The 14,495-nt window shown below is 35.9% G+C and overlaps 1 protein-coding gene across 3 annotated transcripts in view; it reads right to left on the bottom strand.

Moving 5' to 3' along the window:
• SPINK5 (serine peptidase inhibitor Kazal type 5) overlaps nucleotides 1-14,495 on the bottom strand; it is a 75,079-nt gene that overhangs the window by 35,894 nt on the left and 24,690 nt on the right. For 2 of the 3 annotated variants that reach the window (XM_068534540.1, XM_068534542.1), the window contains exons 9-16: nucleotides 12,218-12,345; nucleotides 10,376-10,457; nucleotides 8,466-8,593; nucleotides 7,092-7,173; nucleotides 5,885-6,012; nucleotides 5,364-5,445; nucleotides 4,890-5,017; nucleotides 2,073-2,121 (exon numbers count right to left, since the gene is read on the bottom strand). In XM_068534540.1, coding sequence (XP_068390641.1) covers nucleotides 2,073-2,121; nucleotides 4,890-5,017; nucleotides 5,364-5,445; nucleotides 5,885-6,012; nucleotides 7,092-7,173; nucleotides 8,466-8,593; nucleotides 10,376-10,457; nucleotides 12,218-12,345 — 807 coding nt within the window. The remainder of the gene's footprint in view (nucleotides 1-2,072; nucleotides 2,122-4,889; nucleotides 5,018-5,363; nucleotides 5,446-5,884; nucleotides 6,013-7,091; nucleotides 7,174-8,465; nucleotides 8,594-10,375; nucleotides 10,458-12,217; nucleotides 12,346-14,495) is intronic. The other variant, XM_068534541.1, reaches the window with a different exon arrangement.

Below are 14,495 nucleotides of genomic sequence, written 5' to 3'. Positions count from 1 at the left end.
TACTGGGCATATGCCCCGAGAAAACCACAATTCAAAAAGAGACATTTACCACAATGTTCATTGCAGCACTATTTACAATAGCCAGGACATGGAAGCAACCTAAGTGTCCATCGACAGATGAATGGATGAAGAAGATGTGGCACATATATACAATGGAATATTACTCAGCCATAAAAATAAATGAAATTGAGTTATTTGTAGTGAGGTGGATGGACCTAGAGTCTGTCATACAGAGTGAAGTAAGTCAGAAAAACAAATACTGATGCTAATGCATATATATATGGAATCTAAAAAAAAAAAAAAGGTACTGATGAACTTCGTTGCAGGGCAGGAATAAAGATGTAGACATAGAGAATGGACTTGAGGACACAGGGTGGAAGGGGGAAGCTGGGGTGAAGTGAAAGTAGCATTGACATATATACACTACCGAATGTAAAATAGTTAGCTAGTGTGAAGCAGCGGCATAGCACAGGGAGATCAGCTCTGTGCTTTGTGATAACCTAGAGGGGTGGGATAGGGAGGATGGGAGGGAGGTTCAAGAGGGAGGGGATATGGGGACATATGTATGCATATGGCTGATTCACTTTGTTGTACAACAGAAACTAACAGTATTTTGAAGCAATTATACTCCAATAAGGATCTATTAAAAAAAAAAAAAAGAAAGACATATCTGAAACAAAGATATGGGGGAGAGAACAAATATGAAAGTATGATGCCTGGAGAAACTGACATCTTTCTGGGAGTTACTTGATAAAGTCCAGGGATGGGGGATGCATATTTGAAACAGAAGAGTAACAATGGGAGTGGAGAGGAGGAGGAATGTGCTAAGACCATTTGAAAAATCTAATAGGATTTAGAAACTGATCAAACATTACGGATAAAACAAATTTTCAATTCTGAATTACTAATAAAAAGATGGTTCCAGGTAACAGAAAGTTACTGAGAAAATGAATCAGTTTAAAGACAACCTTTTAAACTGTGTCAACTTTTCCCCCCAAATTATTAGGCTTATACTTTTGAAGCTGTTGTTAGGAAATAGAATAAATAAAGGTAAACCTTGTGTAAGGCTATGTGAGAGTAATCCTACATCTATGTAAAGACAGAGTTTGCTCTGCTACTTATAAAATTGTAAAATTATAGAAATGTGAAGTAGATTAAAAATAATTAGAAAGTCAAAGGATTTAATTAATAGTCATAATTGAAAGTGAAAATACTAGTATTCCTCCATAGCTGGGTGCTGACAAAGATCAAATATGATAATATATGTGCACTTTGTTTTGTAAATTGAACTAATGTGAATGATAGGGATCTTGTACTCTCTCTTTAAAATAGCTAAGAGGTAGGAATTATGTAACCTGAAATTAGTAAATTGTAGAAATTGATAGTAATAACCTGTGCCTGACAACAGAAATCTTAAGAAAAGCCAAATATGGGAAATATTCCTTACAAAGTAAGTTAAACTCCACTTTTTATGAAATAAACCTTAAATTTTGAATTATCATGAAATAAAATTGACACTCAGGAAACTTGTACTTAAGACTTTTTTTTCCAGGTTAAAGGTTATATTTATTCATTTTTTAAATTAATTTTTATTGGAGTGTAGTTGATTTACAGTGTTTGTTAGTTTCTGCTGTACAGCAAAGTGAATCAGTTATCCATATACCTATATCCACTCTTTTTTAGATTCTATTCCCATATAGGTCATTACAGAGTATTGAGTAGAGTTCCCTGTGCTATATAGTAGGTTCTTAGTAGTTATCTGTTTTACATATAGTACTATGTATATGTCAATTCCAGTTTCCCAATTTATCCACCCCCATTTCCCCTTTGGTAACCATAAGATTGTTTTCTACATCTGTGACTCTATTTCTGTTTCATTTCATCTGTTTCTGTTTCATAGGTTCATTTGTACCATTTTTTAAGATTCCACATGTAAGCGATATCATATGATATTTGTCTTTCTCTGTCCCATAAAAATTAAACAGGAAAACATTTATGCTAATGAGATATCTAGAATGTTATTGTAGAGAAAAAATGTCAGGGTATAATATAAGAATTTGTGAGAAACTTACCTTTGCAGTTTCTCTTTTAGCCTTTGCTCTTGCTCTTTCTTCTTGTTGACTGTAAGAAACAGGAAAAAAGAGAGACAGAAGAATCTTAATACAGTAGTGTGTATTCTTAACATTCACAAGTTGATCATTCATTGCTTTGATTATTCTCAAGCAACTCCAAAGATCCACTCATAGTAGGTGTAATTTTATTGGGTAATAATTAGAATGATTTACCACACCTCAAGAGAATGGTGTTCCAGGGAAAACCCCTTAATTAATGAGTAAACCTATTTAGCTTCCCAGCAAATATCCTGGAATAGGACTTTCTTATTTGCTGATTCTTTTACATCTGCAAAAGGTGCAGAACTCTTTGTAAAGTGGTGATATTTAGCTTCTGGGAGGCAGTATAGCATGGTGATTAAGAAGAAAGTTAAGAAGAAAGACTGCAGCCAAATAGAATAAGGAACACAAAAAGTGTCTTAACCTCTCTGTGTTTTCCTCATCTTTAAATGGGGAAATGGAGTGGAGGGATAGAAGAGGTAATAAGAATACTTCTCTCATAGGACTGTCGTGAGCATTAAATAAGTTGATACATGTAAAGCAATTAGAATTAGTATCTGGTACATAATAAAGTGATTGATAAAAGTGATTGTTATCATCAGCATTGTAAGCATTATTGAAAGTGAACACTCCAAAAACAGGCATATTGGGCTTCCCTGGTGGCACAGTGGTTAGGAATCCGCCTGCCAATGCAGGGGACACGGGTTCGAGCCCTGGTCCGGAAAGATCCCACATACCGCAGAGCAACTAAGCCCATGTGCCACAACTACTGAGCCTGCGCTCTAGAGCCCACAAGCCACAACTACTGAGCCCACGTGCCACAACTACTGAAGCCCGTGTGCCTAGAGCCCGTGCTCCGCAACAAGAGGAACCACCGCAATGAGCAGCCCGTTCACCGCTAGGAAGAGTGCTCACCACAACTAGAGAAAGCCCGTGTGCAGCAGCAAAGACCCAACACCGCCAAAAATGAATAAATAAATTTTAAAAAAACAACAAAAAAACAGGCATATGATGAAAATGAAATGAGAGTAATAGCTCTTAACCATTTTGGATGAGTAACAGTGTTGCAAATTGAGTTTAATATGCTCAGTCTGCAGCATAATTGGATCTATAATGCAGATAATTCAGTCATGTCGTAGAGACAAAAATAATTTGCTAAAATGTTTTCATACATTACAGTCAATGTAAAAACTGCTCATTGATCAAATTGAAACTTTTTAAAAAGTTGAAAACACTATTTGTATATGATATTAAAGTGCTTAAGAAATGACTATGGAGGGAAGTATGGTTCCTAAGAGAGGCAATAGCCTTTGCTAACATATCCGTAAAATATGAGGCAATAAAATTTTAATTGGATAAGGAATTTTTATATTGATGGAAGAAACTAACTAAAATAGCTCCAAAATTGCGGGAGGATATTCCTACAATTATATAAGTATAAGTATATTCTTACACTTCTTTATATGGAAACTGATCCAAACTTTACTGTGAGTCTAAGTTGACTATAAAATTTAAGAAGCATTTTCTTTTCATAATGGAAACTTGTCAGAGGAAACAGCAGAGATGACCACTAGGTGGCAGACTTACTTCCTCATCTCTGAAAGATTAATGTAAAGAAAAACAGATTGAAATGAGCGTAACAGGCAGATGTTACTACCAGAAGTTGATAATGGTTTTGCTAAATAATTATACCCTGCCTACACCCTACAATGAGAAATCTTATCATTTTCTTATCATCTTAACATTTTCTTCATTTTTCCTGGGCTGAAATTTCCATCATTCTCATCTTCTCTGGGCCTTAATTTTTTTTCATCTATAACTTGGGATAATACAGAACCCATTTCATACGGTTGTTGTGAAGATTAAATGAGACTGGGTAGCAAAACCCAAGTATATGCCGATTATGTGCATTCAATAAATGTTGGTTATGATAATTATATGGTCATCGTCATGACTTCCATCTAACAGATTTTTTAATGCTTCCATGGCTCACTTACACTATGGGACAAATCTGCTGGGTTGTATTGCTCTCCACTAGGGAAGACGGAATGACTGAATCCTTTCAGAGATTCTGGGCATATAGAAAATAGAGTATCCCTTGGGACAAAGACTTAAGGAATACAATAGACTCTGGTTTGAGAGGACGTACCATGTTGTCTATTCTAAAGTCATACTTTAGTCCCCTGTAAATGGGGTATTCAACTCCTATACAACAAAGTCATCATTCCTGAAGCAGCCTAACTAACTATTGCAGAGTTCATCTTCATGTTGTGCCCAAATATGTCTCCCTATATCTCTCATCAATTTTAACTCTGTTCCTTGAGGTCACACAGAATGAGCAGAAAGAAAAATCATGAACCAAAGCAAAACAAAAATTCCTAAAATTTGCCATGCACCATAATGATATCAATATATTACATGTAATCTCATGCATTTCCTCTTTCACCTGATAATCCTTCAGAAAACTAAAAGCAATTAGTATGGTTGTCATAGAGTATTCTCTTCTCTGAAAAAAGGATTCTGAGTTCTTTCTTAAATGTCCTGAAATTATTCTGCGTTTTTTATATCACAGTAGTTATCATCTGAAAGCTCTCCACTTGGTTTTGGAGTGTTTTGTGTGTTTGTTTGTTTTTTAGTTCTTTTAAATGTGACACACAAAAGAATGTGACACAAAAGAATGCTACACTGAAGAGGAAAACGCATTATTCATAATTGTTGGAAAACTTCCCTTAGCAGTTCCCTGTCCCCACTGCCTCAGAAGCCCCAAGCTCTACTCACAAGAGAGCTTCACACATGAAGCAGATGTTGCCATGCATCTTCCCATCTGGGCCCTGGATGGGGTCATTCTCTCTAGTGCAAAAAAGCTGTCCATTCTTCCTGGATGTGCGGTATTTCCTGCACATCTCCTGTGAAATCAAGGAGGGAAGTTTGAGGTGTTGAACACGGGTTGGATCAGATTGCAAAAACTGCTGAAGTTTAGACTTTTTTCTTAAATGGGGGTCAGCACTTAGCAAATTTTAGAATAGCTCTTAACTTTGAAGACGTGAATATTTTTAAATGATAAAAGTTACAGACCCTCAACCTAGAAATAGTCACATATGCACATGTGTACATGCACACATATAAACAAATACACAAACCACAAACTGTATCAATGTTTCATACAGTTTAAGGGAATTTATGGGTTCCCTGAATGCCATCTATGGATCCCAGGTCCATATGCCTCTGACTTGTTGAAGAAGGTCCCCTCACCTCAAAGGAAGATGTATTCTCAGATTGCCTTTTATTTTTAGGTTCACCTTCCTTCTTTTTCTTTTCTTTTTCTTCTGCTTGGCTGAAAGAGAGTGATTTAAAAAGAGATGAGTAAGAATCATAGAATCTCCAGATTGAAAGTGATCTAAAATACTCAAATATCATTCAGTTATTACAGTTATATATATTATGAACCATGTATGAACTGAGGTACTGTTTGGCATATTGATATGTTTGCTAGTGATCTGTTATGTGTTTTCAGATGATTTCATATGCCACTCTGCAAGGGTATGATCCTTGTTTCATGTCATTTACACTTCCAAGGAAACTCAACCAGTGATGGATATGCAGGAATCATTCTTTGACAGTTATGACATTGTGCAAAAATGTGTCACAAAAAAATGCCATTGATAAGAAACAAACACAATTTAAGAAACAAAATAGAATAAAGCTCCAAAAAAGAGAAATGAAGCAGAAAGGACAAAACCCTCCCTCATTTTCCCAGCAGCAGCTCTACTCACAAGAAAGCCGCACACATGGAGCAGGTGTTGCCATGTATTTTCCCATCTGGGCCCTGGATGGGGTCATTCTCTCTGGTGCAAAAGAGTTTTCCATTTCTCACAAACTTGCGGTATTCACTGCACAGCTTCTGCCAAGATAGAGAAGGTAATTTGGACACAACGTTTTATTCCCATTCAAAGCAGAAGTTTGAAGTATCTACATTGGTAGAAACTAATCTTTGAGCCCAGGATTTTAGTTGTGTGTCTTTCAAATATAAAATTCAATTGAACCAAAAAAACCTCGTGATTTGCTAAGAGATGAAAACAAATAAGACATAATAGGATGTATAATAAAAGAGGTAGATAAGTAAACTCCACTATAATCTAAGTAGAATAAAATAAGTGCAAACATACAGGTACAAGAAAATCTGAGAACTCGGAGGTTGGGACCATGAAATCTGTTTGTGGAAATCAGGGAAGATGTCAGGGAACTAGGATACTTTGAGTGAGACTTTGAAGAGTAAATAGGATTTTCCTGGTTAAGAAATGGATTGAGAAATACACATTTTAGATTGCTAAAATAAGCTGAGAAGCACATGTCAGACACTACATGGCCTATAGCAGAACATGAATTTCTGAATGACGGTAAGGAGCCAAATAAGAGAGTTAAGGAGATTGAAGAATTTTAAGAAGAGCAGTATTATGATCTAGTTAATATTTTGAAACTTTACTCCAGCTGTGTTAGGGAGGATGGTTGGATAAGAAAAAGAATAGAACTTAAAGGGAAGACTAGGAGACTTTCATCATCTAAAGAAGAAGTTAACGGTAACTTATATAAAGCCATGAAAATGAATATTGTAATATTTCAAAGGTAAAAACCATGTTTTCTGTGTGTGTACAATGTATTTTGAACCCAACTCAGATATGAAATTTCAAAAATTCACATATAGAAAATATACACTAAGTGTCTCAGGAAAGTGGTAAGCAAAAGCTAGCATAGTCTGTAAGTGATGAAACTAGAACTAGAAATCATTTTTTTTCAGACTGCAAATAAGTTCTTTTTACTGTACAGAGTTAGTCTCTGAAGCAGCAAGAATTGATCAACTCCCATATCATTCATCTCAATGTCATCTCCAGATTGAAAGGTTAAGATTTTCTGGGGATTTTTGCAGGGCAATATTCCAGCCTTTAGGCTCTTTGAAGTGTGTTCAAATTACAGTCTACTCACTGCATATGAGCGTGCTTTTCCAGGTTCTCTTTTACTTCTTGCTTTTGCTTCAGCCTTTTTCTTTTCTTCAGCTTCTGCTTGGCTGAATGAGAAAAAACAAAACAAAACAAAACAAAAACAGGACAGATCCATAGGACCAAACACAGTCAATGGTTTCTCCACATTTCTGCATTGCTAATCTGTCCTCCCTCCTCAAGAAGGAGCGACTTTGCCCTTTTATCACTACATACTAATGAGAAGCAACAAAACAGCCTCCAGCATGATAAGATACCTTAACGTCTTCATAGTTTCTGCATAACACTGAAATAAAGACAACGTTACTTGTGGATTTGGGAGACTTTAAAGATAACGTTACTTGTGGATTTGGGAGACTTGCTTTCTGTAAATTACCTTTTTTGGCTGTGGTCAGAAAAGGAACATCATCAGTGTTCATCAAGGAGATATCAAAACTAGTACCCTGGTGACATTACACCTGGAGCCTGAAAGTGGCCTTAATAAAGCACATTGACTAGTCCCCTGTTTCACAGAGACAAGGTGAGGCGGTGAGGGCTTTGCTTATAATCTCAGGATATGACCACAACTAACCCAAATTTCTCCTCTCAAGTCTATGTTCTATCTACCACGTCGTGTATGCCGTAGCTTTAGTAATTCAGTTTACATGTATTGCTTACTCATGGCTGTGTTATCTGTAAGAAAATGTAGGATGGGTGGAAAAATATTAATAATTTCCATACATTGATAAACCAAATGAGCCTAAATTTGCTTTGTACAATGGAATTGCATGGTATGTACAGTTAACTGATGGTATTTCAACCATACATGGTTGTCAATCGAATTACAAAAGACCAAAGATTCTAAATGTAGTCAACTACTTAATCTGAACTCAATCAGATAAACTGAGTGCAGTCCCAAATTTTGAAACCAAACTCAGTTATAACTTACTGAGAAATGTCACATTATATAAAGTAACATTTAGTGTAATTTAATAAGAGTTCATGGTTGTTTCATGGGCAACTTCAATAATCAATTTCTGCAGTAAGTGTTAACTTTGGGTCTTCGCCCCTCTGGAAGATGAGATGCCTATAAACTTGCACAACAGGTTCACAATATGAAGCTTCAGCAGTAGGGAGAATTTGATATTTGCATAAGTCAGGATGTTCCAGTGCTAAGAGAATGAGTGTTGGGGGTAACAGACATCTTGGCATAAATGCTCTAGGTACTTATTCCCAGCTCTATTACTTACATTCTCTGTGTAACTTCTTCAACTCCCTTCCCAGTTCTGAGCCACAGTTTGCCCATCCATGAAACAAGCTAGTTCTATTAGATTACTGTAGGATCCCTTTTCTCTCCGACATTCTAAAACTCTGTACTCACTAGAAGTCTTGACACATGGAACACAAGTTGCCATGCATTTTCCCATCTGGGCCACGAATAGGGTCATTTTCTGTGGTACAGAAAGGTATTCCATTCTTTGCATGATCCTGATATTCACTGCAGAGTTTCTGAATAAAGAAAATGAGACAGTTTAGATATGGTTCTCTATAAACTTTAGATACTCTTTATCAAAGATATTGGAAAAGAGGAATTAAGGATAAAAAAATAAACCATTTAGGATTTATAATTGTCCAAAAATTTTGTGATATTTCTCTTACAAGATTCATCCATTTAAGTGTTTAACAAATATATTAAGTTAAAAGGATTAAATATGAATGTGATTTAGCGCTTTTATGTCAAGTGAAAAGGATAAGGACTTGCAATATAAAAAGCTAAGTGATATGACGCATGTCTAAATTAAGTGTGCACCAGCATATAGGAAAGAATGATCCAAGGAAGTTCAGAGAAGAGCTTATATTTGAGTTGTATCTTTAGAATGTGCCTAGGAGAACAATGTGGCAAAAAAGTCCTCCAGGAGGAATTATGATATGCAAAGACATAGAGGTGTAAAAGAATATGTTATTTTGAGATACTCTATTACAGTCAGGAGTATAGTGGCTAAAGAATTAGCAGGACACAAAGAGGAAGGTTTGGGAACTGGTTAAAAGGAGACCTTGAAGATAAGTCAAAATCAGACTACTAAACTTAGAAAGGACTTTGGACTTTATTCTTAGGAAATGGAAAACAGTATTTATAGCAGAGAAGGACCTAATCAAATCTTTGTTTTAGAAAGATTATCCAGTCGGATGTGTGGAGGGTTTAAGTGACTAAAGACTGAAGCTAGGGAAACTATAGAAGAGAAGGAAGGAAGGGAGGGAGGGAGAGAGGGAAGGAGGGAGGAGGGGAGGAAGGAAGGAAGGAGGGAAGAAGAAAGGAAGGGAGGAAGGAAGGGAGAAAGAGGGGACGGAGGGAAGGAGGGAGGGAGGGAGGAAGGAAGGGAGAAAAAGAAAAGGAAGAGAGAAAGGAAGGAAGAAATTGAAAGTGAAAGATAAGAGGATAGTTGAGGGACATTTAACAGCTAAAATTAAAAGGACTTTGTAACCCAGGATTGAAGGAAAGAAAGCAGTTGAAACTGAGGCCTTAGCAATTAAGATATAGTTACATGAAGGCAGAAGGTGGACTAAGGGAATGAGGTATTTTATGAAACTGAACTACACTTCGTAGAAGGTGGGATAACTCTAAGAAATAAGTTAAATAGGGTCCCTTTAATGGAGTGAAATGGTCCAAATACACTCTAGAATACCTTTAAACATTAGATTTTCATAATGCCATTGGTTCATGGAAATATTTCCTAGTCTGTGAAAACAACATGGAAGAAGAATTGAATCTTGAAGATTGAGGAAGATGTTGGCCAGAAGTATGGAGACCAGGCAGGATGCTAATGTATCAATGCAAAAGAAAGCTATTAGGTATCTGAGCTAAGATGGTAGCAGTGGAAAAAAGGCAGATGACTAGTTAAGAGGTGTTTTAAAAGTAGAATGTCGTATGATTTTAAAAGGATCATATTAAAATTTTACATTGCTATTGCTTTCAAAATGAAAACCCCCAAAACAACTGTCACACATTTGAAGAATGTATATCAACTTTGAATTCAGATAAAGCTTGATATATCACCTTCATTCAGGAGTGTGGAACTGTTTTTACTAATGTGCCTTAATTTCCTCCAAATAGAGCTAAAAATTGTAATGTCATAAGTATTCTAAATCTTATAAAATAGTAACTAAAAATTAGTTTCCAGAAACCCATTAGTAGTGGAGGAAAAATAAATAAATATTGAAAATGCATTCTAAAGTACACACACACACACACCCTACAAAAGTCGTAACTGAACTGATCAAACTAATCCTCACCTCAGTTTCGCTTTTAACTTTTTCTTTAGCCTTTCTCAGGTGTTCATCTGCTTTATTTTCTTCTTCTGAAAAACGCTGTTTGCTGGAGAAAGAAACAAAAATAAGGAAGTGAATATAGATGTTTTGAATCTTCAAGCTACAAAATAGTCGTTTAGATGCAAGTGGAAAGGAACAGCTACGTGCTCCTGAGTTTTAGAACAAACATTTTCAAATCACCCTAAAGCCCCTTATTAAATTGAAATCTTCACCATTTCCCCAAAGAACCCCTTTCATTTTGCCTTTAAGTTTGCCATTTCCTTCCACTGTAACAATCTTTTTTTTTTTCTTTTTTGTCATCTTCCCTTCTTTTAAACCTCCCCAGCTTAAATTCTACCTTCTTTTTTTTTTTTTTTTAATTTTATTTATTTGTTTATTTTTTGGCTGCGTTGGGTTTTCGTTGCTGTGTGCGGGCTTTCTCTAGTTGGGGTGAGCGGGGGCTACTCTTTGTTGTGGTGCGTGGGCTTCTCATTGTCGTGGCTTCTCTTGCTGCGGAGCATGGGCTCTAGGCACATAGGCTTCAGTAGTTGTGGCACGTGGGCTCAGTAGTTGTGGCTTGCGGGCTCTAGAGCTCAGGCTCAGTAGTTGTGGTGCACGGGCTTAGTTGCTCCGTGGCATGCGGGATCTTCCCGGGCCAGGGCTCGAACCTGTGTCCCTTGCATTGGCAGGCAGATTCTTAACCGCTGCGCCACCAGGGAAGCCCAAATTCTACCTTCTTTAAGAAGACATCCCATACCTCAAAGTGGAAATGAGTTCTACATCTTTCAGTGTGTTTTCATACTTGGATATTCTTCTCTTATAGGATAGTTTTCATTCTGTCTTGCAGTGTGTGTGTGTGTGTGTGTGTGTACATCCAAGGATTATTTTTGCTATTAGCCTTAAGCTTCTTGAGAGCAGGGATCTTTGTCCATACATTCATTCACTTATTTATTCAACATTTGGTTAGTAATTATTTTTTGGCAAGCATTGGACAGCACCCTGGGCATATAGTACAGTAGTTTACAGTATAAACACATACCCTATCTTCTTAGAACTTACAGACCAGTAGAGAAGAGTGACAGTCAACAAATAGTACTAGAAATAATTATACAAATACCAACTATGATGATTATTATAAAATAAAATTATTAAGTGTTATAAAGATTGAATTTAATTAGTGATTTTAGGAGATCTCATCCAAGGAAGGATAATCTTGAAATGCAAACCATGGAAGAGACATTAGCTGGCCAAAACAAGAACTGGCAGTTGGAAAGTGTAGGAAGGAGCTCATAGAGTTCAAGGATCTGAAAGAAAATGTGATGAGACCTTTCCTGAGCCATCTTTAGAAATGCCATAATTTATATGTTGTGGGATTTGCTCTTCCCCCAGGGTCAGATGTCCAAGATGAAAAGATAGAGTTAATCCAGTTCACGTATGAACATGGATTTTTTTGTGGGCATCCCGTCTATTCTGCCACAATGGGGTAATTACTGAAGGAAAAGAATCAAAGTCCTAGTGCCTGCTTTTAACCCTCATTCTGTACTATGACTAGCTCATAAAAAGGCTTACAAAGGTCATGGGAGAAAATGTTAACAAGTATTTTGTAATCCAATCATCCTACTGGAAATTAGGATCCATTTGTATTAAAAAAGAAATATATAGCATTAGAGCCTACTTATTAGGTGGTATTATGATTTGTAGAGGACATAAAACTGCTCAAAAATTCTCAACAACAAATCTTCCCATGAACATTGTTCTTATTCATCATTTTAGTCAATCTCCACTTCACCTTCTGAGTAACTCCAAAGAAACCACATCTATACTTACAGAATTTCAGCACACAGGGCACATTTGTTGCCATGCATCCTGCCATCAGGGCCACGGACTGGCTCTCTCTCCCGTGTACAAAAAAGTTTTCCATTCCTCACGTGGTTTTCATATTCCTTGCAGAAATTCTTTAAAAAGACAAGTAATTACATTTAGCACTTTTCTGCTCTTTAATCTAGAAAATGTGCATCACGGATTTATAGTCAAAGAATGTCATATCTAGAAAGTGTTAGTGAACACACACAACATATTAATGAGAAATAGTAATTACATTGTCAAATTACTTGGTACCTGTATATACTATGTCATGTATTTATTAAAAGGTAAAAGAGTCTAGGAAAGAATAAGGCTGAGCAAATATTTTCTAAAATCAGATAGTTTTTGTTAACTTTCAAATCTATGGGTAAAGATAATAAATAAAAGATCTGGCATGAGGTTCCAACAAAGACATAACAAAACACAGCAGCCAAGACAAAACAAAAGTGTTGCCAATGAGCAGAATATAGAATCTGTAAGATGAGATACTTAAGAGCTACTTAATATGGAACAAGTCAAGAACAATTTACTTAGTTTGCAAGGAAAAAGGAATAAGATGGTATCCAACAGCATTATGCTTACTCTATTTGTTTTCTCTGTGGATCTGTGGATCATTTTTATATACTCTGCCACCTTTATCAATGTTCATTTCTAACACTGCAGCTGGAAACCTCAGAAGGAGTGAACCTAATTTTCCTTCATTACCCACTTAGAAATGCAGACCATCAAGCCTAATCTTTATTTAGAAAACCTAAAAAGGTTGTGACTTCCTCCCAAAATTCAGAAGAGGTTTATACACACAAATTTCCTGATTGATACTTGGATTCAGTATTTTCAAGTTTCTCTCTGTGATTTGAAAATTCTATTTGATAAGGGCCATATATATGTGTGTGTGGGTATGTGTGTATACAAAATAGTTATATTTAATTATATATGATAAATATATATATAAACTTTAAAACACTATACTAAAACACTACTTGATAGCATATATTACTATAATATAATCTATAAAAATGCTTCTCTGTGGCCTTTTTCAACTGTATGACCCTCATCTTCCCATTTCAGCTAAAAAAATGCGAGCATAAAGAGTATGGTTTATTCACTGCAGTATTATTTACAGTAGCCAAGACGTGGAACAACCTAAGTGTTCATCAGTAGATGAATGGATAAAGAAGATGTGATATATACGTATATACAATGTATATGTATGTATGGATGGAATATTATTCAGTCATGAATGAAATCTTTCCATTTGTGACAGTATGGATGGGTTGTAGAGGGTATTATGCTAAGTGAAATAAGTCAGACAGAGAATGGTAATTACTGTATGACTTTCCTTATATGTGGAATCTAAAAAAACAAAACAAAGGAACAAATAAAACAGACTCATGGATACAGAGAACAAACTGGTGGTTGCCAGTGGGGAGGGGAGTGGGGCGGGGTGGGGGAAATAGGTGAAGGGGATTAAGAGGTACAGACTTCCTGTTATAAAATAAATAAGTCATGGAGATGTAATGTACAGCAAAGGGAATATAGTCAATAATATTATAAGAACTTTGTATGGTGACAAATGGTATCTAGACTTATCATGGTGACCGTTTTGAAATGTGTATGTATATATATATATATATATATATATATATATATATATAAAATCACTATGATGTACACCTGAAACTAATGTGATATTGCATATCAATTATACTTCAATTAAAAAATTTATTTAAAAAAAGAGTGTGGTTTGGAGTCAGAAGGGAAATTAAACTGTGGCTCTAACTCACTGGGAGACCATAGCAAAGTCACATCACCTTTGAGACTTCAGTCTCACTACCAACACAAAGGAAGTTTTCAGAATAGCTGCTCTTTAGGACCTTTTCTAGATCTAGTATTCTCTGATTTAAAAAAATATATAACTTACACTTCATTAGGACACTTTAAAAGGAATCTAATGAGAAGATATTTGTCTTTAGAGGAGTAATGGGTGTGTTCCGAACTTCCTGGTTGTAACAATCTGGGAATACAGACGCAGAAGACAGTCACCTGATAATCACAGTGTGGTAATAAAATTAATGCTCAATGGTTCCCATAAAAGAAACAATGATAATTTCAGTTTATAAGTTGTGATTCATCCAAGGAGATTCTAAAGAAATGCTGTGTGATCAACCCACTGACAGGTTAATTATGGGGCAAATATTGAGCCATCACAATAATGCAGTCCTGTTCAACATAATCATGTCCA

The sequence above is a fragment of the Eschrichtius robustus genome, chromosome 2 (genome assembly GCF_028021215.1).
Source record: "Eschrichtius robustus isolate mEscRob2 chromosome 2, mEscRob2.pri, whole genome shotgun sequence".
Classification (NCBI taxonomy): domain Eukaryota; kingdom Metazoa; phylum Chordata; class Mammalia; order Artiodactyla; family Eschrichtiidae; genus Eschrichtius; species Eschrichtius robustus.
Note: the sequence above shows the minus strand (reverse complement) of the source record. Positions and strands in the feature narration are given on the sequence as shown.